This window comes from Emydura macquarii, unplaced genomic scaffold, assembly GCF_026122565.2.
Source record: "Emydura macquarii macquarii isolate MOO-44397 ecotype Brisbane River unplaced genomic scaffold, CSIRO-AGI_Emac_v2 contig_719, whole genome shotgun sequence".
Taxonomy (NCBI): domain Eukaryota; kingdom Metazoa; phylum Chordata; order Testudines; family Chelidae; genus Emydura; species Emydura macquarii.
In genome coordinates, this window is record NW_027130856.1 from 13,893,892 (window position 1) to 13,919,529 (window position 25,638).

At 44.2% G+C, this 25,638-nt stretch overlaps 1 protein-coding gene across 1 annotated transcript in view; it reads right to left on the reverse strand.

The window, feature by feature from the left end:
- The window catches only part of DPP6 (dipeptidyl peptidase like 6), a 370,977-nt gene that overhangs the window by 106,665 nt on the left and 238,674 nt on the right, over positions 1-25,638 (reverse strand). Inside the window, exon 8 of the mRNA XM_067542727.1 lies at positions 19,975-20,095. Coding sequence (XP_067398828.1) covers positions 19,975-20,095 — 121 coding nt within the window. The remainder of the gene's footprint in view (positions 1-19,974; positions 20,096-25,638) is intronic.

Consider the following 25,638-nt stretch of genomic DNA (forward strand, 5'->3'; position numbering starts at 1 on the left):
TTTCCCTTTCAGTTAATGAAATATTACAAGTTCACCAAACCTGCAACTAAACCCAAAATTGAGATGACCATACTGGAATTATTTTCTTTGCTCAATACATTATTTTGCCTCCCTGTATTAGCTCCTTCCTTTCAAGATGTGGATGGTGTGTCCCATTCTCTTTCAATCTTGGTCGCCTTTATTCTCTCTAACATAACATTTTTAAAACTAATTTAAGTGATTTCAAAAAAATTTTAAAAATGACCCACGAAAAGAACAAGGCCTGAAACACAAAAAGAAGACAAAGACACACAGAGAAAATAAAGAATTAGGAGCGGAAAGGAATGTGGTAGAAAAAACTGTTGCCTAGGAGATTTAAAGGTAGACTGGACAAAGCATTAGCAAACAACTGTAAGGAGTAAACGTGCACTGTCTTTAATTACTATGATTGCTGTATGTATTTAAAATTAAAATTTCAGTTATAAGGCGGCACTGATATACTGATTTATTAAAATTTATTCTAGAGGTATTCTGCATCTGAAGTCCCACTTAACCCTCACTTTCTGCATTTTTTCAGAAACTGCTGACACTTCTCAGATTGAAATTTAAACACTAATTATTCTTAGCCAAAACAACAGTTTTTTCTGATTCCTTGCTCACACATCACAAATTTAAGGTTTAATTGGTTATATTCAACTATGGCAATGCAATGCAAGGCATAATGTCTGCAGGAACATTTGAAGAACACTCAGGGCCAGTTTCAGCAAAGCTGGTGGAAGGAGGGTGTACATTTGTTACACTTATCAGCACTGTATGGAGGCTCTCAATTTACCCCGCTGATGTAAGTCACACCTCTCTGTGCTAGCTAATCTCTTGTGCTGGGGAATGAGAGGGCAGATACGACTTCCACCTCTGCCCTCCTTTCAACTCGCATGGAAGCTCCGCCACTGGGGAGGCATCATGAGTGCCAATGAATCACAGTGCTCGCCAGCCACAATGTCTATGACACTTTCTGCCCAGCCTCGCCCACTTTTCAGGCTGTGTTGGCTTCATTCGTATTCCCTGGTATAAATAAAAAACCAAGATTCTGTCTCTCTTTAAGGCAATCACTGAGGCTCTCTCCCCAGTGATCCTAAGCACTGTCCCTTTCCCCTTCCCCTGCCCTCTACTCAGGCCCTGTGATCTTTGTTCCCCTGCTCTGTGTCCAGGACTCTCCTTCTCTGAGCCCTTCTGCCTGGCCCTGAGATCTGGGCCCTGTCATCTAACATGACTACAGTAAAAAAAAACAACACAGGAGTCACTGTCTTCAAACACTGAACAAGGAACTTAATTAGAATAAGAAAAAAAACCTCAGCTCGTCCTTCTGAACAGTGCATTTTGTGAACAGAAATACGTTCTGAGATGTGATGAAGCTGTTATGCTGTAGTGAGATTTCAATACCCTGCTGAGTGTATACATGTCAGACCAAACTGCAACAGCATTTGATCATACTGCACAGTTTTGCCCTGGGCTGGAAATCTAAACAGGATTATAACACATGAACTTTGTGTCCATTTTCTTTTCTGACACATTTACTCCCAGGCATGAATATCACACTGAGGAAAATATCTTGCTGCTAACAGAACAGTGCTATAACATCATGCATGTAAAAACTTTCACCGCGCCTGTTGCATATTTACCTTATTTAGGCCCATCAGCACTGGGCGAGAGGAAATCGTTTGGTGGAGGTAGCTGCCTTTATTATGGCGGCTGCATTTACACAAGCACTGAGTGGCTCTGTCAGCAACAGAGCACTGTAGTAAACCAAAATAATGTACAGCTAGACATTGTTTTGGGCAGTAAGCATAATAGTATGCCACAGACTTGTCCGAAAGTGAAAAGAAAGTAGCATTTTGTGTTGAAGTGCTATCTGATAGCATTCAAATGGACCATCATTTAGATTTCTCACCACTGGAGTCTCGATGCAGCTAGAACTGGAATATCTTCTTTTGGTCCTAAAATGGTTTGTGATCAGAGATGAATGCACACTACATTTCCAGACATATTAAAAAAATATAGCTAAAATTTCTTGCTATAATCTGGGCATAATTTTGCCCAAATGGGATGTTGGGGATAGAGTGATCTTCAAGTTGGTCAGCATGAGAGAGAACTGCTCTCAGGCTGAATGAAGCAGCATGAGCAGGAAGCGTTACTGGTCCAAGACTTCACACTGCTGGGCTGGATTAAGGGTATCCGAGGCCTTTCTCACACTCCATCTGGGGAACCTGAGGTCTCTCTCACCCCAGCAGAGAGGACATCTTGCAAGAGTGGCAGCAAAGACGCCCCGCTTCCACTTCGAAGCAGAGTCAGGGCAATACCTCCAAAGCAGGGAATCTGTTCTGCTCTGCTGGTGCGTGTGGGGCCAGGAAGCTTCCTCCTTGGCTCTAGTGGCCTCCTGCTGGAGACTGCCTGCAGACTCAGGCAGACATTACAGCATCGGTTCAACACTCAATATCATTTGACTCTGGGAGCTATTGTGCTGGCTCTACATCAGTGGACAATAAAAGCTGCCATGTGAAAACTCCATCCAAGTTGCAATCCACTGCCAGGGAACCTAAGCAAATTACTGTTTGTTCAGAGGTTTCCTATTGTAGATGCAGCAGAAATATACTTCAGTATTAATTTCAAATGTCCAAGCAATGGCTACAGCTTTTACACATATGTTAGGGCAAAGCCTTTTACATCATCTTCCACTGATGATAGCGCTGGATGGATTCCTTCAGTATTCACAGTAAATGCAACGTGATGGATGGGGGTTTGTGAGTTAAAATACACGGCTGTGGACTTCTTGGACTACATCCCAGTTACCAATCTGGTGATACAAAACAACCATATACCAGTTTAACCAGCCAGTTAAAATGGGTTTACAGCCACTCGGTGTCCCCAGAGTGATACAGTGCAGCCTGAGCAACCTGGCCACTTACATTAGATACTAATCAACATGTTTTAAGACAGACTCTGAAATGTGTTAGTTCTCTCCATTCTTCTAATCACTGTTAAACAATCGACATAACTTTGCACCAGTATCCTTTGTAGACTCATATCCACTGATGACTGGAAGACAGCTGGTGTGAAAGCTATGCCATATGGTAGTTACTTATGACAATATAAACCTAATTGAACGTTGATGGTGATATAATCTCTGGATGCTTTATCTGCTATTTATTGCTGGTATGTCAGCAAGAAGTCCTGCTTCAAGAATCCATGCACCCTGAACTGTTCTTCTGGTAGGAGGTACAGGGTACTGAGTCACCTCCATCTCCTGGTTAATGTCACTTTCTAGTCACCGTAGAAACAAATAACTCCATCTGTTTTTTGATGCATATCATTTTGAATAATATGCATTCTCTATAACATCCAAATGTCTCAGTCATCTCAATTCTTCTGCTGTTCTGTCTTTTAAAACACAGCAAACAGAGTGTGGTTAGAAAGTTTTCCAGGTAATGTGGGTGCCAGCTATAGTACCCAACATAATGTCAAATATACGGAATTCAAACAGCAATTTTTGAAGGTCAATTTCCATATACAAAGATTTAACCTCCTACCAGTTCAGCAGAAGGAAAGAGTCAATTTCAGCTTTGCAGGGCCACTCTGATCCCGAGATGACATGTAATAGTAACTTTTCCTTTTGCATTTCAAATGTCACTGCCAACTCTGGTTTTCCATTCAAAGAAACTCTGTGACCTGTGAATGTTTTTAGCATAATATTTGGGACTTGAAGATGTAGCTCCTTAAACTCTACATTGTTATTTTTAGGTAGCAAGGGTAGTGATGTGCCTGTGTCCAAATTCCATAACCTTGGGCTGATAGATTTTTTTTTTTCAGTTTCAATCGTAATTTCTGGATGCTCTTTTGATTTTACAGACTTTACAGTACAAATGGGCAGGTCAATTCTCTGGTGGCATTCACCCCCTCAGCAAAATTTTCCTAGCATTCACATGTAGCCATAACCTGTTTTAATTTTTTATTTTATCCTCTGTTTGTAACCCTTTTGAATTATCATGAGTCCAATTGCAGAAAGGAAGCCATAAATCCTTCTAAAATTACCTGAAATAGATTTTCTATACACATAAATGCCTCAACTTTATTTATTCCATACCTAGCGTGACCAAATATATATGTTTCTCCCACAAACTCTTGAAGAGGGGTTGGATAAAAGTTGGCTAAAAAACAATAAATATGCAGAAAAAAAATCACAAGTGGAAAGCATTTTTCAATTTAAAATTTGTCTGTTTATAGTGCCACATGTTGTGTATCTTTAAAACACAAAACTTAAATTTCTGGTCCACTCTCGGCATGTTTATTATTCTTTTGTTTTATTACAAGCATCTTCAGAAAAATCATTGACATTATAGGGGGAAAAAGAAACTCCTAAAATTATGAGTTTACCACAAGGGGGCATGTAACATTCATACATCTTTTTCTAGAAATAATGTCTAAGTTTAAATCACAGCCTATACTACTATGGTTATAGTGAATTGAGATCATAAATATTATACTGGAACAAAACTTTACTTGCAGTTACATTGGCGCAAATCCAGAAGAATTCTACTGGCTTGGCTTCAGTGAAAACAAGGTTACTTACCAGTAACTGTTGTTCTTCGAGATGTGTTGCTCATATCCATTCCAATATAGGTGTGTGCGCGCCCAGTGCACAGATTCCCGGAACCTTTTTCCCTAGCAAGCCCCCATGGCCAGCTCAGGCGCCCCCTGGAGTGCCGCGCTCATGTCGCGGTATAAAGGGCGCTGCTGGCCCGCGGGCCCCCCGTCCCTGCTTTCTGCCACCTCCGAGGGGGGGGCCGGGGGGGTGGGTTTGGAATGGATATGAGCAACACATCTCGAAGAACAACAGTTACTGGTAAGTAACCTTGTTTTCTCTCTTCGATTGATTGCTCATATGCATTCCAATGTAGGTGATTAATTAGCCATACCTTGGAGGAGGGTAGGAGTTATCGGTGACCTGCTCTTGACAGCACGGCTCTGCCGAACCCCGCATCTTCCCTTGCCTGCTCCACGATGGTGTAGTGCGACGTGAACGTATGGACCGACAACCAGGTCGCTGCTCTGCAGATGTCCTGCAGGGGAACCCGCTCCAGGAAGGGTGCGGAAGAGGCCTGGGCCCTAGTAGAGTGTGCTCTTACCGCACCTGGAAGGGGTACCCCTGCCTGCTCGTAACATGCTCTGATGCAGGCAGTAATCCAGTTGGAGATTCGCTGGGTGGAGACAGGAGAGCCTTTCATCCTGTCTGCCACAGCTACGAACAGCTGTGTCGACCTCCGGAAGGGCTTGGTCCGCTCGATATAGTAGGCCAAGGCTCGTCTGACATCCAGCGAATGTCCTCTCCTTTCCTCCTCCGAACCGTGGGGTTTTGGAAAGAACACAGGAAGGAAAATGTCCTGATTACAGTGGAACTGAGACACCACCTTAGGCATAAAAGCCGGGTGAGGTCTCAGCCGGACCTTACCCTTATAAAAAACTGTGTAGGGGGGCTCCGAGGTCAACGCCCTTAGTTCGGAGACCCTCCTGGCCGAGGTGATGGCCACCAGGAAGGCTACCTTCCACGATAAAAGGAGAAGGGAGCATGTGGCCATGGGCTCAAAGGGGTGTCCCATCAGTCTATTGAGGACCAAGTTGAGGTCCCAGGGTGGCACTGGGTCCCGCACCTGAGGGAAAGTCCTCTCCACCCCCATAAGGAACCTCACCGACATGGGGTGAGAGAACAGGGACTGCCCTTCCATTGACTGGTGGAAAGCTGAAATGGCTGCTAGGTGTACCTTGAGGGAAGCTAGGGCCAAGCCTTGCAGTTTAAGCTGCAGCAGGTACTCTAAGATAGCCTGTATGGGTGAGAAGCTCGGATGTAACTCTCTCGATTCAGCCCACCCCGAGAACCTCCGCCACTTAGCTGTATACGTTACTTGCGTGGACGGTTTCCTGCTGCCCAGAAGGACCTGCTGAACCTGAAAGGAACAGGCCCTCTCTCCCTCCGTCAGCCACAATGTCTCCAGGCAGTGAGGTGGAGGGAGTCCAGGTCGGGGTGCAACAATCTCCCGTGGTCCTGGGAGATCAGGTCGCACCGTCTGGGTAGCGGAATCGGTTCGGTGATGGAGAGGTCGAGCAGCATACTGTACCAATGCTGTCTCGGCCAAGCTGGGGCGATCAGTATGATGTTTGCCCTGTCCCTCTTGATCTTGAGAAGGACTTGGGGCAGGAGCGGAATGGGGGGAATGCGTACATCAGATCCCCCGTCCAGTCTATCAAGAAGGCATCGGACAGCGAGCCCGGTTCTCGATCCCTGAGCGAACAGAACCTCGGGCATTTCCTGTTCCCGGCTGAAGCGAACAGGTCTAGACGGGGAACACCCCACCTTTGGAAGATTAAAGCCACTATGTCCTGGTGCAAGGACCATTCGTGGCGGGGTGAGAATGATCTGCTGAGGCGATCCGCCTTGCTGTTCCTGACCCCCGGGAGGTGAGAGGCAGATAAGTGAAATTCGTGCCTCACCGCGAAATCCCACAGTCGGATAGCTTCCTGGCAAAGAGCCGAGGAACGTGCCCCCCCTGCCTGTTCACGTAGAACATGGCCGCCGTATTGTCCGTGAGGACTTGGACCACCCTGCCCTTCAGGAAATGAAGGAAGGCCTTGCAGGCCAACCGGACCGCTCTGAGCTCGCGTACATTGATGTGCAGAGCTCTCTCCTCCGGTGACCAAAGCCCCTGGGTGCCCCGGTTGCGACAGATGTGGGCTCCCCATCCCATATCGGAGGCGTCTGTGATGATCGTCACAGATGGGATAAGCTCTCTGAAGGGAACGCCCATCATCACTTCCCTTGGGTCCCTCCACCAATTGAGAGATGACAGCACCTGTGGGGGAACCTTGACCACTCTAGTTAGAGAATGCCTGTTCGGTACATACACCGAAGCTAACCACGTCTGGAGAGGTCTGAGCCTCAATCGTGCCAGCCTCACTACATATGTCGAAGCTGCCATATGTCCCAGCAGCTGCAGGCAATGCCTGGCTGTCGTCGTGGGGAACCGGTGGAGATTTGATATAATAGCCGTCATTGCCTCGAACCTCGATTGAGGGAGGAAGGCTCTGGCCTGTACCGCATCCAACCTGGCTCCAATAAACTCTATACATTGTACAGGAGTGAGTGTGGACTTTTGCTCATTAATAAGCAATCCCAGTCTAGTGCATAACTCGCGGGTGAGGAGAAGGCTATTTCTCACATGAGTCCTCGACCTCCCCCTGATTAGCCAGTCATCTAAATAAGGGAAGATTTGGACCCCGCTGCGGCGCAGGTGGGCCACCACCACCGCCATGCACTTAGTGAAAACTCTGGGTGCCGAGGAGAGCCCAAAGGGTAAGGACCGAAACTGGTAGTGTCGCCCAGCTACCATGAACCGTAAGAACCTCCTATGGGCAGGCAATATAGAGATGTGGAAGTATGCGTCTTTCAAATCTAGGGCAGCATACCAATCCCCCGGGTCTAGGACCAGAATAATCGTGGCGAGGGAAACCAAACGGAATTTAATTCGCCTGATATACTTATTCAGACGACGTAGGTCCAGAATGGGCCTAAGGCCTCCTTTCACCTTGGGGATTAAAAAATATCTCGAGTAAAAACCCCGACCTTCCTCGGCCACTGGGACTTCCTCCACCGCCCCCAGCGTGAGGAGAGACTCAATCTCCTGTACCAGGAGTTGAACCAGGGCAGGGTCCCCAAAGGGGGACAGCCTAGGAGGGGCGTCAGGGGGGAAGGCAGTGAGTTGGAGGGTATACCCTTTGGCAATCACCTCTAGGGCCCACCGGTCCGTAGTAATGGCTTCCCACTCTGTAAGGAAGGGGCGAAGCCTGTCTGCAAATGGACGGTTTAGATCCCGGGGAGAAGGAAGAGTGCTACCCTCCTGCACAGGGTCAAAAACGTTTATTATTACCATTACCCCCTTTGGACGGCCCTTGCTGGCCCCCTGCAGAGGACCCTTGACGGCCTCCTCTGCCAGGACCGCGGTAGCGCTCGCGACCTCTCCTCTGCTGGGCGGGTCGAGGAGCCTGCCTAGGCGGGGGCGGCGGCTGCCTTTGGACTTGTGGCCTGGACTGCCATCTTGAGGCCTGGGGGGTATACAACCCAAGGGACTTCAGGGTGGCCCGAGAGTCCTTAAGCGCGTGGAGCTTCTCGTCAGTCTTTTCTGAAAAAAGACCTAAGCCTTCAAAAGGCAAGTCTTGTATGGCCTGTTGAAACTCCTGGGTTAGGCCAGGCGCCTGCAGCCAAGAACATCGGCGCATAACTACCGCCGAGGCCATTGCTCTACTAGCCGTGTCTGCTGCATCGCTAGCAGACTGTAATGCAGCGGTTGCCACCGCGGCCCCCTCCTGAAGCACCATGGCGAAATCCACCTCTTGGTCAGGAGGCAAGTGGGACGCAAACCTCTGCATCGAGGCCCATAAATTTTTGTTATACTTGCCGAAGAGGGCCTGGTGGTTTGCTACTCTAAACTGCAGCACTGCAGTAGAGTAAATCTTCCTCCCAAACAAGTCTAGCTTGCGGCCTTCCTTGTCCTTAGGAGTATTCCCCTGGTTCCCCTGGCGGTCTCTCTGATTAGCCGCATTGACCACTAGAGAGCACGGCGCTGGGTGGTTATACAGGAACTCAAAGGGTTCTTTAGGAACATAGTATTTCCTCTCCACCCCCTTAGATGTGGAAGGTAGAGAGGAAGGGGTCTGCCAGAGATTCCTGGCAATCTTCATGACCCTGTCATGAACCGGCAGGGTTGCCCGGGATGGCCCGACAGCACTCGAGGGCCCAAAGAGGGGGTCCTCCTCCTCGGACATGAGTCTGAACTCCATGCCCAGGTTCTCAGCAGCCCTTTTCAAAAGGTCCTGGTGGGCACGGAAATCAAACAGGGGGGCCCTGTGATCTCTGGCCGCTGCCTCGTCCAGAGATGAGGAGGAGGAGAGGGGTAATGGTGCTGTGGAGGGTCCCTCCCCTGGGTCAGAGTCTTCCTCCAAAACCCGCTCCTGAGCCTTAGGGAGTGGGGGCATTGGAGGGGCCGCCACCGATTGTGTTGAGATCGAACCCTGGGGCATAGGGGCGTTCCAGGGTCCCCAATATGGCCACTGCCAAGGCACCTGGGTCCAACCAGGGGCTTGCAAGGGGCCCATCGGCGGGGGCTCCCGGGGTACCGGTGCCGCTGGGTGTGGGCCATAGTCTCTCGAGGCCACGGACAGTGACCTGGATCAATGCCGGGACGGGCTCCGCACCGGAGTTCGCGAGCCCGACAAACAGTCCCTGCCCGGGTCAGAGCTGGACCGGCGACGAATCCGGCGATGGACTCGGGACCGCCCACGGTGCCACGGTGCCGAGTCGCTCAACGACATAGAGTCGGAGCTCGGAGGGGAGCCGACGCTCTCCACCCTCTGTGACCGTCTGGAAGGAGACCGAGATTGAAAGCGTCTCCAACCACCGGGACCACCCAGCGCGGGTTTGCCCCGAGACGCAGGTCCCTTGTCCCTCGGCCGAGGGGGGGACGGAGGCGTAGGCATGGCCATAAGGGCTCGTGCCGCGGTAAACGCCTCTGGCGTCAACGGCCCTTGCGGGTGCACTCCCCCACCCCCAGGAGTTGGGGGAGGCAACCCGCGCAGAGACCCCGGGGCCAGAGTGGTCTCCACGGCCCGTGGCTGGGGTGTCTCCTTACTCCCCCCGCTCTGCGGCGGCCGGGGGGAGTCTTTAGGTGCGGCCAGAGGCCGTGCCGTCTTCTTCGGCCCCTTAGAAACCTGTCCCGGTGCCGAGGACGGTGCCGGTGGGGGGGCACTCCGTACCGATGACACACTCGGTGCCGACGGAGACTAGGAAGGCTCGGACGCTGGTCGAAGCGCCGACTCCATTTTGACTCCATTCCTTTTGGGTCCGAGGCTTAAAGGACTTGCAGATGCGGCACTTGTCTCGTCGGTGCTGTTCACCCAGGCACCGGAGACAACGATCATGCGGGTCACTGACCGGGAAGGCTTTAGCGCTCAAGTCACAGTTCTTAAAGCCTGAAGAGCCCGGCATGACTTCCAAAGAAAAAAACCCTGTCCGGGGTTTTACTTATCACTAACTACTAACTATACTCTAAAACAACTATACAACAGGAAAACTCTAAAGAACAGTAACAAAGCTAGGGAATGAGCTACCTGCACACAGCAAGAGGCGATAGTTCCAGCAACCGTCACAGGCGGAAAGAAGGAACTGGGGGCCCGCGGGGCCAGCAGCGCCCTTTATACCGCGATATGAGCGCGGCACTCCAGGGGGCGCCTGAGCTGGCCCTGTGGGGCTTGCTAAGGAAAAAGGTTTCGGGAATCTGTGCACTGGGCGTGCACACACCTACATTGGAATGCATATGAGCAATCACTCGAAGAGAGAACTTACTCTATACTTAGACCTGTATGACAGACAGCAGAATCTAGCTGGCAGTATTCAAGTGTGCTAGTATATTATTTTATTAATAAAAAATAAAAGCATCATCAGAAATATTGAGTACTATATTTAACTTGGGGATCATAGAAGTGACATCAGTGCAGAGAGATTAAAACCACACTGAAACCAAAATAGTCATATTGTGCAACATTAAACATTACATTTTTCAGAAAAGTTCTTTGACTGTATGAGATGTCAACTAATTTCAAATGCCTATCTGTAGGTTTATTTTTCACCCTTTAGAGATTAATCTAAATACAATATATTGGGGAATATTTTTAATTCACTTAAGCATCACAATGGTTAACTACTTGGGTTATGTATTTGCGCAAACAGTATGTTTGATTCTCCTGTCACCCCAGAGTAAATCAAGAGCTAACTGGACTAAAGTTACAATATAGTACTACTGGAAAGGAGAAGAGACTTGATCGGGGTTTTGGGATTAAATTCTGTGCTCAATTATACCATGTAAATCTCCAGTAAATCTACTGAAATCAATGGAGTTACTCTAGATTTAATCTGATGTTACTAGGAAGAATTCAGTTTTTTGTATTTGACGTGACACGTCCTATTTTAATGCCAGGAATGAATGGCAAATAATGCTGTTTTCATTCCAAAAGTCACTCTTGAAGCCCAAATGATGGGAATCCAAGAGGATGAAAGTTATAGCTTGAGTTGACCAGGAACCATTTTCCAAATGACCTTCCCAGAAAAGGAAGGTTAGAGAGTGGGCTGAAATTGGTAAAGCTGTTGCTGCCCAGTGCTATTTTTGAGGAAGGGCCTTGTAATAGCATGCTTAAAATTCTTCAGGAGCTTTCCGTTTTCCAGGCAGGCATTCACAATCTGCATTGGTAAATGGCCCAGAAAGACTTCACTGGCTTTAACCAGCTGAGAAAGGCAAGGAGCCCATCCATCTATCTGACGCAATCTATAATGTATAACTCTCCTTGACAACTGAAGTTTACCCAATGCATCAAGTTGAACAAGGAACTTCCGATGCATCAAGAACCTTTGATTGTGCGACTGGATGAAATTTGATTTGTGAAGACTGAGTTGCCTTTTCCCTCCAGTAACAGTACTATTCACAATGCTTCGGAAAGATTGTCTCAAATCTGATCAGTCTTCCCAGGAACCCACCTCGATCCTGTGCTTGAGTTAAGAGCTAATCTGCCATTCTCACTTTGTTGTTACAGCAAGGACCAGATTCTGAAACTGTCTTCACATCCACTAGTACCTTACCCTGCAAGTAATGCAACTGATGAGTAAGGTCCTAGTAAATGTGAGTAATCTGCCCCAACTGCTAAATTGCTGCTGCAGTGACATAAGCCTAATAAGGGGTGTGTATTTGACAATACCTGAATAATGTACACCATACAACCCGGGGAAACTTTGCATTTAAATATTCTGAGAATATCATTCAAGCAGTGCTATGTTTTTGCTGCCTTGGGGAAAGATGGTAAATGTTGGCCCCCAGCCATGGCCCAACAGTCAGCCACTGAATAAACAGTTATAAAACAGTATGGGCTGAATTCTTTGCAACTCCCCTTGAACTAAACTGACATCATTAAGACAATATGACGAAACGTCCCTGTTCATTAAGTATCAAAAGTCTTGCAATCTGGTGATTTCCAGGTGTGAAGCATATTCTAGGCATTATAACTGGGGGTACCTCCAAGCACAAAGTCAAAGGGCCCAGTGTCACGGTTGCCTCCTTATGCTAAAGGAAGATCTGTGGAACTTTTACGTCTCCCACGGTGAAGAGTGCTCTGGATGAGTAAAGAAATTAAGATATTAAAAAATCTTGCCATTCATTGCCCTTGTCGAACCAATGCCTCTTAGCATGCATCCTCAGAATAGATTATCTTGCTCCATCATAGGGGCTGTGTTCTCCTGGTCTCTGGAGCTCTGGCTATAGTGGCTCTCACACTTTTAACAGACATTCCTTTGGAGAATAATTCATCAGAGATGACTCAGGCTAATTCTTTTTCCTTCACCTGCCCCATCACACTGTGTGGTTACTATTTACTGGCTATGGTTTACCTTTTTGTGTGAAATATTACAATGTCCATTCTCTCTTTCTGGTGATGCCTAGCAGAATTTTAAGAGTAATTCAGTTCCAGAGGGGTAGCCGGGTTAGTCTGTATACAGCAAAAACAACTTGAGTTCTGTAACACTTTAAAGACTAAGAATTTTAATTTCAGTAGGCATAAGCTTTCGTGAGCCTCAGCTCACTTCCTCCCAACTGCATCTGAGGAAGTGAGCTGAGGCTCACGAAAACTTATGCTTACTGAAATTAAAATTGTTAGTCTTTAAAGTGCTACAGAACTCAAGTTTTTTAAGAGTAATTCAGTTACAGCTGTCATTGTGCGTGGCTTTTCTTCAACTTCATGCATAAACGGACTGTGAAAGTCCTCAGTTGCAGATAAGTGGGACTCACAGTTCTAATATTATAAAGTTAAAAATCATACATACAGACAAATTAAGGTAATATTTTCAGCAAACTCGATAATTTCCCAGTATCTATCATGCTGTCAATGTCAAGATCTTACCAGACTCCTGTATTAATACTTCATATGACACCAACCTAAATGAAGATGGCAAAAATACCTACTTCAGGTACATAAAATACTAAAAGCATAAAAGATGCTGCTAAAAATAAACACTATTTGACTTGGCAGATACCGTGAAGCACTGCATCTCTGAGACAACTATCCATGATTAAATATATTCTCTAATTTTTGCAAGACATTGATTAAATTGTGGCAGAAGACTTCATTATTACATCCTGCATTCTCTTTTTAAAGTCAGGAAAGGGTGCATAATTATATGGGCAAGATTCTGCCAGCAGCTGTGTATATGCAGTTGCCATAAATTCAGTGGGAATTGCATAGAAGTATTTGAGGACAGAAATTGGGATTATATTACAATATTTTGCAGCAAATTTCTGTATGGTTATAAGTGATTTAATCTTAATGAGGATGATATCCTGGCTTCTCCCACCAGGTGTCACTGCAAAGTCACATTACAGTATCTAGCAATGATAACATTTGATGCAGACAAACTGAGGATTATGAGGCTATATAAAGGTCACTGCTGAGTAAAATAATCTCTTTTTTTTTCTTTTTTTTTTTCTTTTTGCTCTCTATCCTGCTAGCCAAAAATAAAATATAACAACACTTGCTTTGTGTGAAGCTCAACAAAAGAACAGAGGCTCAGTTGTAAACTGTGGGTACAAATACCTTTTATTGCAGAAAAGTCTGTAAGACATTGACATTTAAGATGCTGTTGCTGCCCAGTGACACAGATATGGGGCTCCTTTCTCACAATTAGGACAAACAGCAATATCATGGTGTTGTAACCAGAGAATCAGGGCTAGCTTCAAAGTTGAGCTAACACAAATCTGTCTATTTGAGGATGTCAATTTCTGGATGACAGACTCACAGGTCAACTTGCTGCTTGATAATCCTCTTTGGCAGCAACACCAGGTGGGAAGAAACTCAACATCTGATTTTTCCATCTGGAAAACAAGGTCCCTAAAAATCACAAAGTCTGCCTGTAAAAGGCAGCACTCATCTCCGAAGCACTTCCCAGTGGCTGCATCTGGTACTGCAGTCCTCTTCTCCACCCTGGTGCCCCCTGCAGGCTGCCAGCTGACCTGAGTGGGTCTTCCAGGGCTTGTGCCACTGGCTGAGTCACGAAGTCCGAATGAACCCCTTTTAGGATATTAAAGAGGCCAATAAATAACAGGCTATTTGCCCTCACCAGGGTCTTGTGCCCTGCCGCTAGGCCCTTTAAATTAGGCCCTTTGTTCAGGCTCCAAACTAAGGCCTGTCTCCTACTTGGGGTGTATGCCACTTTACCTGTGCCTGGCCTGCCCACGATTCTGGTTTCCAACCCAGGTACCATATAAGTAGCAGCTATGCACTGCTTGATTTCAGTTCGCTGCTGCTTCTTCCATGGGCCTCCTTCTACTTGGCCCCATTTATCTTTACCCTGATCTCCTGGTTAAGGTTCTTCGGTCCTCTCTCCCCGCAAACCCAGCTTAAGGAAATGCAGTCAGAATCATTCTGGTTGCCCCTCGAGATCTGTTGGCCAGGTACATCCTGTCACACTGCCCTATATAGCAACTCACAAAGCAGCTTCTGTCACTTTGTGAGAGGCTACTTTTTATAGCCAAGGAAATGTATACATACAACACACAGGAAGGGTTCCGTTTGATGGCATATATTAAAGAAGGTGGACCTAGATAAGAGCCTAAATAAAGTCTCTGCCTCCACTCTTGCAGAGCAAGCCCAACAAATGAATGAAGCTCATGTTGTAAAGTGGCCTCAGGAAGAGCTCTGTGAAGCTTGAAATCTCGTCCCTTCCACCAACAGAAGTACACTACCTTGTCTCTTTTAAATCTCCTCACATTCTCCAAGCAATAGGAGGCAACACATCTAGCAGCATACAATGACTCCGACGACGTTTAGAGAACACTGTGGTTATAGAGTGGCTACAGAAGGTCAGGTAGAGATTTTATCATAATGAAGCACCATGGGAAAGCTCCTTTTTTGTGCAGTGTGACTTCTCTCGTGCTTTATAAAATGGGCCTGAACTACAGTACTTACACACCACAAACTGGTCATTATAAGTACTGCAGCAGTGTGTAGGCATGTATGCCTTTCTATGGTATCTAGCCCCATAGCATCTCAGCACTTCAGAAACAATAAAGCGTTTTTTTAGCCTCACAAAATGTGAGGTTGGGAAATATTGTTACCACTTTGTTTTCAAGTGAGGAAACAGGGTTCAAGGAGGTTGCAACTTTTCCAAGGTCACACAGGTAGTCTGAGCCAAGAAAAGCATCTAAATCCCATGAACCCCCATCCTCTGACTTAACAAGGCCCCTGGACAATATCTTCAGGTGTTAAGAATGTTGACAGTTCTGAAGAAACATTAATAGCAATGTGGATGACATTATTAGGTACTCTGTAGTTAACATGCAGTCAGAGTGTGTTATAACAAAGTGTGTGAGAGTGCAATGCATTCTAAAATTCACTGCATTTTTTATGGAAGTGTACAATACTTTTGTCAAAATAGCATTCCATGTCACAGAAAATACTTTCAATCATGCCTCCATTTATTATAAAAGTTATTCTTTAAATTCCATTGTTTCTAACACACACACACACCAACACACACACACACACACAAATTGACAGTGGTCATGAAGAACAGATTACACTGTTCTATAGTGGTTACTCATTCATATACACAGCTTGTTTACTGCCTCCGGACTTTAAATAGGCATCCAACAAAGATATCTGGAATGACTCTGTGGATCTGTCTTTCTTATGTGTTATCACATCATTTTTACATTAGACATGTAAGCAGCATGGCTGCAAAAAAGTTACATCAGACTATACGAAAGCACTGGAAATGTTTATGTTAGCTTCATAAAAACCATGCTGAATCTAGCCTTTCATGTTATAGTAATCTAAGTATCAGCCTACAACCTTCCAGCTAAATGCACTAAATAGATTAAGCTGCTACATCAACTCTGATTGATTTGGAGTGTTTTGCACTATATTATCAGGAGTCAACAATTCAGCATAAGAACCTTGAAAAAAGTTTTTCCCCTTTGGCAGATTTACAAAAGCAAATGCTTAACGTGAATCACAATGAATTTCTGCATTTTTTACAAGGAAAAAACCCCCTTCAAATCCACTCTAAAGCTGCTTCTGCTTCCAGATTTACCAAAACCAACTGATTAATACTAGAGGGTACCTACTTTATCGTGACAAAAGCAATCATGTTATGAAGAAAAATGGTCCCTCTGGGGCCTGTCATTTGTATTAACCAGTAACTGTGTCACACCAATAGATGGCATTGCTGGGGCTGCAATTTGCATAGCCTAACATGCAAAACAGCTCTGAGAAAGGGCAGTAGGAATTTTGCTTGACATAGTTACTGACTACCTGTAAAAGGGTTTATAATACTATTCTTTAAATCGGAAATTTGGGTAGTTTTTTGTATTGCATTTGGAGAAGGTACTAAGTAGGTCATAAATTGTAACAGTAACCCAAATGACTGCTTAAAGGAACCTCAGCTGCTAACATTATAAGAGGTCATGAACATCAGTGACAACAACCAATGGAAGTATACTACTTTGTCTCTTTTAAATCTCCTCACATTCTCCAAGCAGTAGGAGGCAACACATGTAGCAGCATAAAGTGACTCCAACTTCTAGAGAACACTGTGGTTATAGAGTGACTAAAGAAGGTCAGGTAGTGATTTTATCATAATGTAGCACCACAGGAAAGCTCCTTTTTGTGCAGTGTAACTTCTCTGGTGCTGTGTAAATTGGGCCTGAACTACAGTACTTACACACCCACAAACTGGTCATTATAGGTACTGCTGTAGTGTGTGTGTAGGCATATATTTATTCATATGCCTTTCTATGGTACCTAGCACCATAGTATCTCAGCAATTCAGAAACAATAAATTAATTTTCAACCATTAATTCTCTCTCCTTGGTCATTTAATGCTTTGTCTCTCCACTGAGTCTTCCAACAAAAGTGCCAGCTAATGGCAATTTGTGAGGTTGTTTGTGCTGCTGAAATTCATCAACTGGGAACTGGAATAAGACACATTTCACTTAGGACACTTAGAACTACTTTGGTTCACTACGAATTGAAGTATTCTGAGGTTGAAAGGACTCTCAATATCCTGACACAAAAGAGAAAAAGAGAACACTGATTCTTTATGTCAATGCTGCAGCCTTCATCATAGCTCATTCTCTGACTAAATGCATAGATGGAGCGAGATCTTTGTATATGTTCAGAATCCACCCCAAAACTTGCTGAGATGTTAGCAGCACAAACAGTTACAAATATGGTACTGAATATCTGCCCTGTTTACACAGGTGAGGGGGAGGAGACATTTCTATAGGAACCTGTGAAAAAGGCAGAGCATTAAGAAATGATCCTGAGATGCAAAATTTAGTTCTTTGTCCAGATTTTAATTAGTTTTCCATTCAGGCATGTTTGGATTCAAGGTTTTGTTTGGCTCATTATGTGAGTCAGTAGCACAGAGCACAGATTAGTGGTGGGAAGGTGGCTCCAATCGGCAGGGATATGCCAGCACAGCACAACGTAGGGAGCGAAGGTAAATCCTGGCTCCACTGAAACTGATGTCAAAACTCCCATAGAGTTCAACAGGGCCAGGATTTCATGCCTGGTCTCCAACTTCCACTGGTCCTGTGATTCCTTTAGCACTGCTGAGCTCCTAAGTTCCTCTGGACTTCCCAATCCCCAAAAATTCAGAGTGCCTACAGGATTCCTGAACTCCACAGGTTTGCCCTGGCCCTAGCAGATCCTGCTCGCTCACTGTCTATTTGGTATCACCCAGTCATCAGTTCTCTGCTCCCCAGAAATCAATATCTTGATTCCTACTGCCAGTCCCAGCATTGTCTCCTACAGGCTTTTTAAATCTGTACAACCCAGTGGAGACCACATCAGGCTCGTGGCTGCTGTTGACCTATGAAGGACTGCAGCAGGTCCCTTAAAGACTGCAGGGAGGCAAAGCTAGGATGGGAGACTGGTATTAAGTTTGGAAGTCTGGGGGATGCTGGGATGTGGAAGAGAGCTGACTTATGGAGACTAACTGGGAACCAGAAACCAAACAGAGCTCCTAAGATCCACAGAGTTCTCTGCTCCCTAGTTCTCCTGCTCACAATTCCCTGAGGAGTGTGGGGCCTATGGGAAAGGCAAGAAAGACAGGTCCAGTCTTCAAAATTCAGATTCTGAATTCCGGAGGTGTTTTCATTTGGGATTTTGCTTTGGACCCTTCTCTACCCTTCTCGTGGGGACTCGTCACTCTACTATTCAAATGTAAATTGTTTTCAACCACACAGTGTGTGAGACTGATAGCATCACAGACAAAAGGCTTAAGTCTGATCTTCGTATAACAGTGAAATTACCAAGAAATAAACGGATACTGTGGACCTGATTCTTCAACCCTTACTCACACTGACTAGTACTTTCAATGGGGTTATTTTGGAAGTGCTATTCAGTATCAAGGTTGCAGAACCAGGTCCTGTATATTTATACTGTATTTGATCACAGAATCACTTCTTATCTCGGTAAATTAACATAGCTTTAAAAAAGATCATTTATTATAAAGGATAAAACTGAAAGTCAATGTCATCCAAGAAATAACCTGAGCAATCCAGTAATTGAATAAAAATGTGTGTCAGCATAACTTCAGCATCACTGTGTACTAGCTTGCTCACTTGGAGTTCAACGACATGATAAACTCCTTCTGTCAGCATTATGCGTTGTACACAGTGCATTCTGAGAAGACCTTATGTACTAGATGCTGTTTATCAACAAAACAGTGATATGTACACTTGACCCACAGAGTTGAAAAAAGGAAACCTCATCTCTTTAGCAAAAATTAGATTAAATTAGTATTTTGCAACATCCCCTCAGCCACTCTGACTAACTGCAAAATCCTTCACAGGGAAAATGTTGTATGCAGTATTGTTGTAGCCATGTTTGTCCCCGGATATTAAGGAGACACAGAGCTCTGTGTAAGCTCGAAAGCTTGTCTCTCTCATCAACAGAATTTGGGCCAACAAAAGATATTATGTCACCCACCTTGTCTCATTACAGGGAAAATGTTAACTATTAAGTGATGCGTAAGTATTTCAGCTTCAGTGTATAACATAAACAATTACAGACTGGGAGCAAACATCTCCACTGGTGTGTGCGTATACGTTAGGACCCTGATTCTTTGGGAGGGATTAGTGCAATAGGTCTGATTTTGGTTTTCTGATTCTTGATACCAGTTCTGCAACAGCCTTAGCTTAGTCTAGGGGCTGTTCTACACTATGCCAGCTAGTAGTGGCATACAAGGGGACATCATCTGCCAACTGAGAACAGCAGAATTGCAACAGTGTATTAGCTATGACCCTCCTGACCTTACAGGACCACTCTGAGTAGGAGCCAACTGCATTGGCTTTGTGCCAGCTGAGGACTTGCCCACGGCAGGGAAATTCTCAGCTAGCCAGCTCTGCACAGCTCCCAACTTCTTTGTGCTTCCTGGTCTGGTGCAAAAGGGACAGAGCACCTGGTTGTAGAAGTCTAAATCAGAGGAGTTTTTTTCCTTAGTTTCTCACCCTTAAGCCCGACCCCACACACCTTCGCCACTTACTGTGATTAGAAAATAAGCACGTCTGATGGAAACCTTGAGTGACTGCAGGTGCCGTTACATAATGAAACAGTTCTGTTCATTAATACTCTGTGATTCATCTCCTTTGAAAGAGAAGGGGGAAAAGCCCTGGAAAATACAGTTCTTACATTCTTTCACATTATTCCCAGTTCAGCACTTCAGATAAGTGAATTTCCAACTAATGGGCCATAGTTCTGAAAGGTCAAATGCTTCACTTCTAATTTTACCCAGATCTGCAAATCTAAAGCTTAAACTCATAACTAATTGCAGCCTTAAATATTGTTTCCTACCTTCATACAACCAGTCACTGAGGCCATTGAAAATAACACCTTCCTTTCCAGTGGAGACCACTCGGATGGCTTGTTTCCCCACATGCGCACAGTAATAGATGTTATTCTCAAAGATAAATATCTAATTTGAAGGGAAAAAGAAAAGAGAACACTGTTAAGTCCATTATAAAATAGCGCATTACTTTTACAACAATCAGTAGTCTGTGGTGATAGATCACATTTCTACAGCAACTTTTAACTAAAAGGATCTCAAAGCCTTTTCAGCTATGTGGCTAGCTCCTCAGCTGATGTAAGTTGGCACAGTTCCATTGACTTTAACAGAATCTGCTGAAGATCTGGCCTAACAAGCAAGTATTACTTCACTGACTACTAAATTATCGCCATCACTTCAGGTATTGAAATATAGCAGTTAAACAGCAATGATCTGCAGCTTAAGGGCAAGAAGTGAAGAATACCATATCCGCCCAGTAGTTCCCAAACCCTGGTGCACAGACCATTGGTGGTCTGCCGGACACTTGCTAGTACTGTGTGGAGACCTGGCTGGTCACAGAAGGCTGGTTCTCCTTGTTTCCAGATGATAGTGTTTCCTTAAAAGATAGCTGACAACGTATTAAATACCTTTTTAAATTGTGATTTCAATGCAAGCACTGGCTGTAGATGCTACAAGAACGACATGTGCTCATGCATAGAAAGGGAAGTGGGCTGTGTGATTACCAATGGCTTGGAAGATGGGCCACAAGAAAAATTCTCTATTAACATGTGGTCCACATTGAAAGAGCTGTGAAATCTCCTGCCACATCCTATTGAAATGACAGGGTAATTTTAGTTGCTGGAAGGTAATTACCCAGACTGAAATTTGGCCAAACACAAACATCAATACACATACTCTTGAGAAAAGTGCCAGGGGATCCTTAATTCATAGATTCCAAGGCCAGACGGAACCACTGTGATCATCTAGTCTGTCCTCCTGCAATGACAATGACTGGTCAGGACCAAGGGGCCTGCTCTGGAAACCTTTACTCACACAATTAGCTCTACTCGGCCAGTGGGACTATCTGCATGAGTACTACTAGCATAGACACTCCTGGGATGAGTTAAGGTTTGCAGCGTCAACCCGCTAGGGTTTATGAACAGTCAAGAATTCAGGCCAGAATTGTCAAAAATGGTGCCTGCAATTAGGCTGTCTTGCCTACACTAGCACTTATGCCAGCAAAATTTTGTTGCTCAGGAGCGTGAAAAAACCACTCTCCCAAGCAACGTAAGTTTTGCCAGCATACGCGCACGTTCTCCCACCGACATAGCTACCACAGCTCGTTTAGGTGGTTTTATTATGTTGATGGGAGAGCTCTCTCCTGTTGGCATAATGCTGCTACACAAGTGTTTTTACAGTGGCACAGCTGTATCGGTACAGCTGTGCCGCTGTAAATTCTAAGTGTAGACAAGCCCTAAGTGTCCTGGTTTTCAAAGTGCCAAGCACCCGCAGCTTCTACTTAAGTCAACAGGACCTGGTGGATGCTGGGCCCTTCTGAAAACCAGGCCATTTATTTAGGTGTTTAAATATGAAGTTAAGAGCAAAACTGTAGGCACCAATTTTTAAAATCTTGGTCCTTGGCCTCAATCTTTATCCTTACCTCTGGCTAAATGCTCTGTTTCCTGTATTACTGTCATGTGCAATGAAGAGATGCTTTTTGTTTTCTCTGTAGCAAAATAACACTCCTGCTTTGGAAAATATTTTTAAACTTAATTCCATCAGGCTACAGAGATGTAAGGAATAAAAGTAGCAGAAAGCCATTTAGTAGGAAAGACAAATTGTTAATGACATTTAATAGACATTTAAGGGTGGGATTTTTATACATTTAATGATATTGGAACAAATGTTAAATATCTTTCCAATGATACTAGAATGCAATTTCCTACATTGTGCTTATGAAAAGGTAGAACTGGAAAAAAAATTTGCTTTCAGTTCATGTTTCACATCCTATTACAGTATATGTTTCAACCAGAGATGAGTTGGAAAGCTGCCAGAAGCAAGTATAGATCCTAGTTTAATTTCAGCAGCTGTTATGGTGAGTTTGCCTGGGGTAAAAAGTAGAATTAAAACTGTAACTTGTTTTATTCTTTTCCAGCCTACATGAGTTTTTGAGCTACAAAGAGCTGCCTGCATCCAATTAATATATTCTGAAAGTAAAAATATGCTGTGACAAATACTAAATTCTTCTCTCTCTCCTGCCTTTATTTTTAGCATGCAGATAAACCAAATGAGAGGTGCTGAGCATAGACTGTTATACTAACTAACAATTTTGCATCCCGCTGAAGTTTAGATGCACATAAAAAGTCAGGACTAAGCAGAAAAACATACTGTCAGAAGAATGCTGGATTTTTCTTTTACACTTCTAAAATCAGCACTCTCCCTCTCCGATGGAAAAAAAATCAAAGCCATTCTTTAGCCATGAAAACAAATCGAACTACGCCACATAGAACCAGGGTACCTGATTATGATCACACTGCCATTGGTATAAATCCACTTACTGACTTCAGTGGAGCTACTCTTGACTTTCAGAATCAGGCCCAGATGTGTCCAAACTTTGCTTAGACACATTGTAAACTAGCAAGGAGCACAAAGGACAATTTGGAGGACTGTGTCTTCATCTGTCTGGCAAATAACTAAGATATCATGGGTACTAGTGAAATCTATGGGATATTAATAATGAAAAACACTGCTACACAGCATTTATATCAGCCTTAGGGCTGCAGGAACTCTTTGGATTCTGCAGTCCAATGGCAGAGGTAGCAGGTCCAGGGCAGGGTACATTGTGGGTACTATACAAATTCCTTTCCTTCTCAATCTGCTCTACAATTCCCTTCTGTGTAGGAGTGGTTCTTTAAAAAATTATTTTGTTCTCCACAGCAGGCCTAGCTCTCTCCAGGATAGGTCAGCCTCTAGCAACTCCCCATCTCTTTGGTGATAGAGGCAGGATAGTCCAAGAGTTATGCTTCTAATCTAGGACTTGAGGCACATGGATTCAGTTCCCTGCTCCACCACAGACTTCCTGCGTGAACTCAGGGAAGTCTCTCATTTTGTGCCTCTGTTCCCTGTTTATAACATGGGGATGACAGCACTTTCCCATCTCACAGGAGTGTTGTGAAGATAAATGCATTAAAGACTGTGAGGTGCTCAGATACTAAGGTAATAGGGTTCACATAACTACCTAAGATAGACAGCCACGTTTATAGCTGTCTAGGATTTCGGTGATGTTGTAAGTACCAACGACCTAACTAAAGCTGTGCACCATTATTAGTTAGTACTTATTGCTATTTATTAGATTGTGGATACGCACATTGCACTAGGTTATTTCCAAATCCAGATGAAGACATCTTCTGAACAGAAGAGTCCCCCAAAAGGGAAAAGGACATATTACAGTTGGCCTCTGGACATTTTGCCAACACCTTCTCTCCTAGTGACAGGAGAGGATGAGGTCCTCAGACTCACTGCTCTTATACATTCAGGTGGAGCTATTGGTTTAACGTTAGACACCCACATTTGAAAATGTTGGCCTTTTATCTTGACCATTAGGTCCACCCGAATTCTCACTGAAGTTAATGGGAGTTTTTCCAGTCACATCAAAGGGAGATGGACCAGGCACTTGCAGATTTACAATGCTCCTTTCCCAGGCAATATCTAAGGTATGAAGAATAGTAATGAACACAGTATATTCTGAGGGGCTCGGTCATTGTAAAAGAGGACTCCATTTTAGTCCTCTGTATCTGAGATTTATTCCTCTTTTCTGCAAAGCTCACCCAATCAAGCATCCAGATCAAAAGGAATTATTGAAGTGATGAAATATGTTCCATGTTCAGAATTTCACAGTAATTGAAACAAAAGGCTTGCCATTCTTTGTATGTTATTTACTTTTAAACAAATCTAAGGAAAAGTAAACAAAGCTGAGTAACAATCTTTTTGCACTTTTGTACAGTGATGCTTATATTTCTTCACTTTTTGCAACTTTCAGAGCAATGCTGCACTTATCGGTGTGCACATTACATCAGATAGCTGCAATGGAAAATTAATGCAGTATTTTGACTTTAAAGTAACTTCCATATAATTCAGAGCCAAACTGCAGTACCTCATAGAGAATTTAAAATTATTCTCTTAACTACAGTGCCTTGTACCCTGAAAATGTCAACCATAATCAAGATAAAACAAAACTGAAACAGCACATGGAAGACTTCAGTATACTGTAACTTCTAAATTAAGAAAAAGCTTTTGAACTTTTGTTATCCATCAAAAAGAAATGTCTTTACCTTACTCCATATCCCAGGTTACAGATATATTGGATGATTTTATGAAATACTACTACTATTTTTTCAATTTTTTTTACATTAGAAGAAAAATAGGTCTAAAATAATGAAATTCCTTTGAATTCATCAGTACATGATAAGAATTATTTATAAAACCATGTTATGGACATCAATTCTACACTATTTTATGCTTACTTTATAAAGTAGTACATTTCAACTCTAACACATGGCATGGCAATTAGATGGTTTGATCTTGCTCCTACTGAGTTCAATGGAAAAAGAATCAGGCACGAAATTTACTAGTGCCCTTTTCTTTTTCTGTGTAAACAGCTTCAGTGGTCAAAAAAAATCAGGGAAAATGTTAAGATGCATAATTAATGGAAGGGGAAAAAAAGCAGAAAATATTATATTAGCATGGCCAATGCTGCTTGCACGTGGAATACTGCGTTCCACTCTGGTCAATTTATCCCCCCCAAAATAGCAGAAATGGAGGGGGTTTAGAGACAGGTAGCATGAATAGAGGCAATTAAAAACTTCCATACAATGACAGACTGTAAAGACTGGGACTGTCTACTGTAGCGTGGAGAAGAACAAGGGGATGGGACATAATAAAGATCCACAAACTAACAAATGGTGCAGAGTTGGTAGACAGGGCACTGCTAGTCACCCCTTTTCAAGAACAAGGGGACATTGAATGAAACTGAAAGTCAGAACATTTAAAATGGATAAAATGAGTCGTCGTCCCCCCTCCCCCACGAATCCCAGAATGTATCATTAACTTGTGGAACTCACTGGCACAGGGTAGCATCAAGGATATGAAACCCCTCTCTTATGCCAGGGTTCAAAGGATTGAGCATCTATTTATATCGATAACAAAAACATTCACAGATACTATAGTAAGGATTTTTTTTTTTTAAATACCAAGGGTGGAATCCTGGCTCCACTGCAGTCAATGGAATTTTTGCCACTGCGTTCAATGGGAACAGGATTTACCCCCAAGGGTTTTGGAAAGAATATAACCCTTCATGCCTCTAGGCATCAGCAAACCACTAACTGATACGGATTGAGAGAAACTTTCCCTATGGGCAATTTTTTCCAGAACTGCCTGTTGCAGGATTTCTTGCACTTTCCTCTGAGGCATCTGTTGGAAACAAAACATTGGGCTAGAACAGTGGTTTTCAACTTGTGTTCCGCGGACCCCTAGGGATCTGCAGACTATGTCTAAGATTTCCAAAGTGGTCCATTCGAAATTTTTTAGGGGTCCACAAATGAAAAAAGGTTGAAAACCAATGGGCTAGATGGATGACCAATCTGATCCAGTATGAAACTTCTGGTAGTTTTCTAATGAGATAAAATTAGGCCATC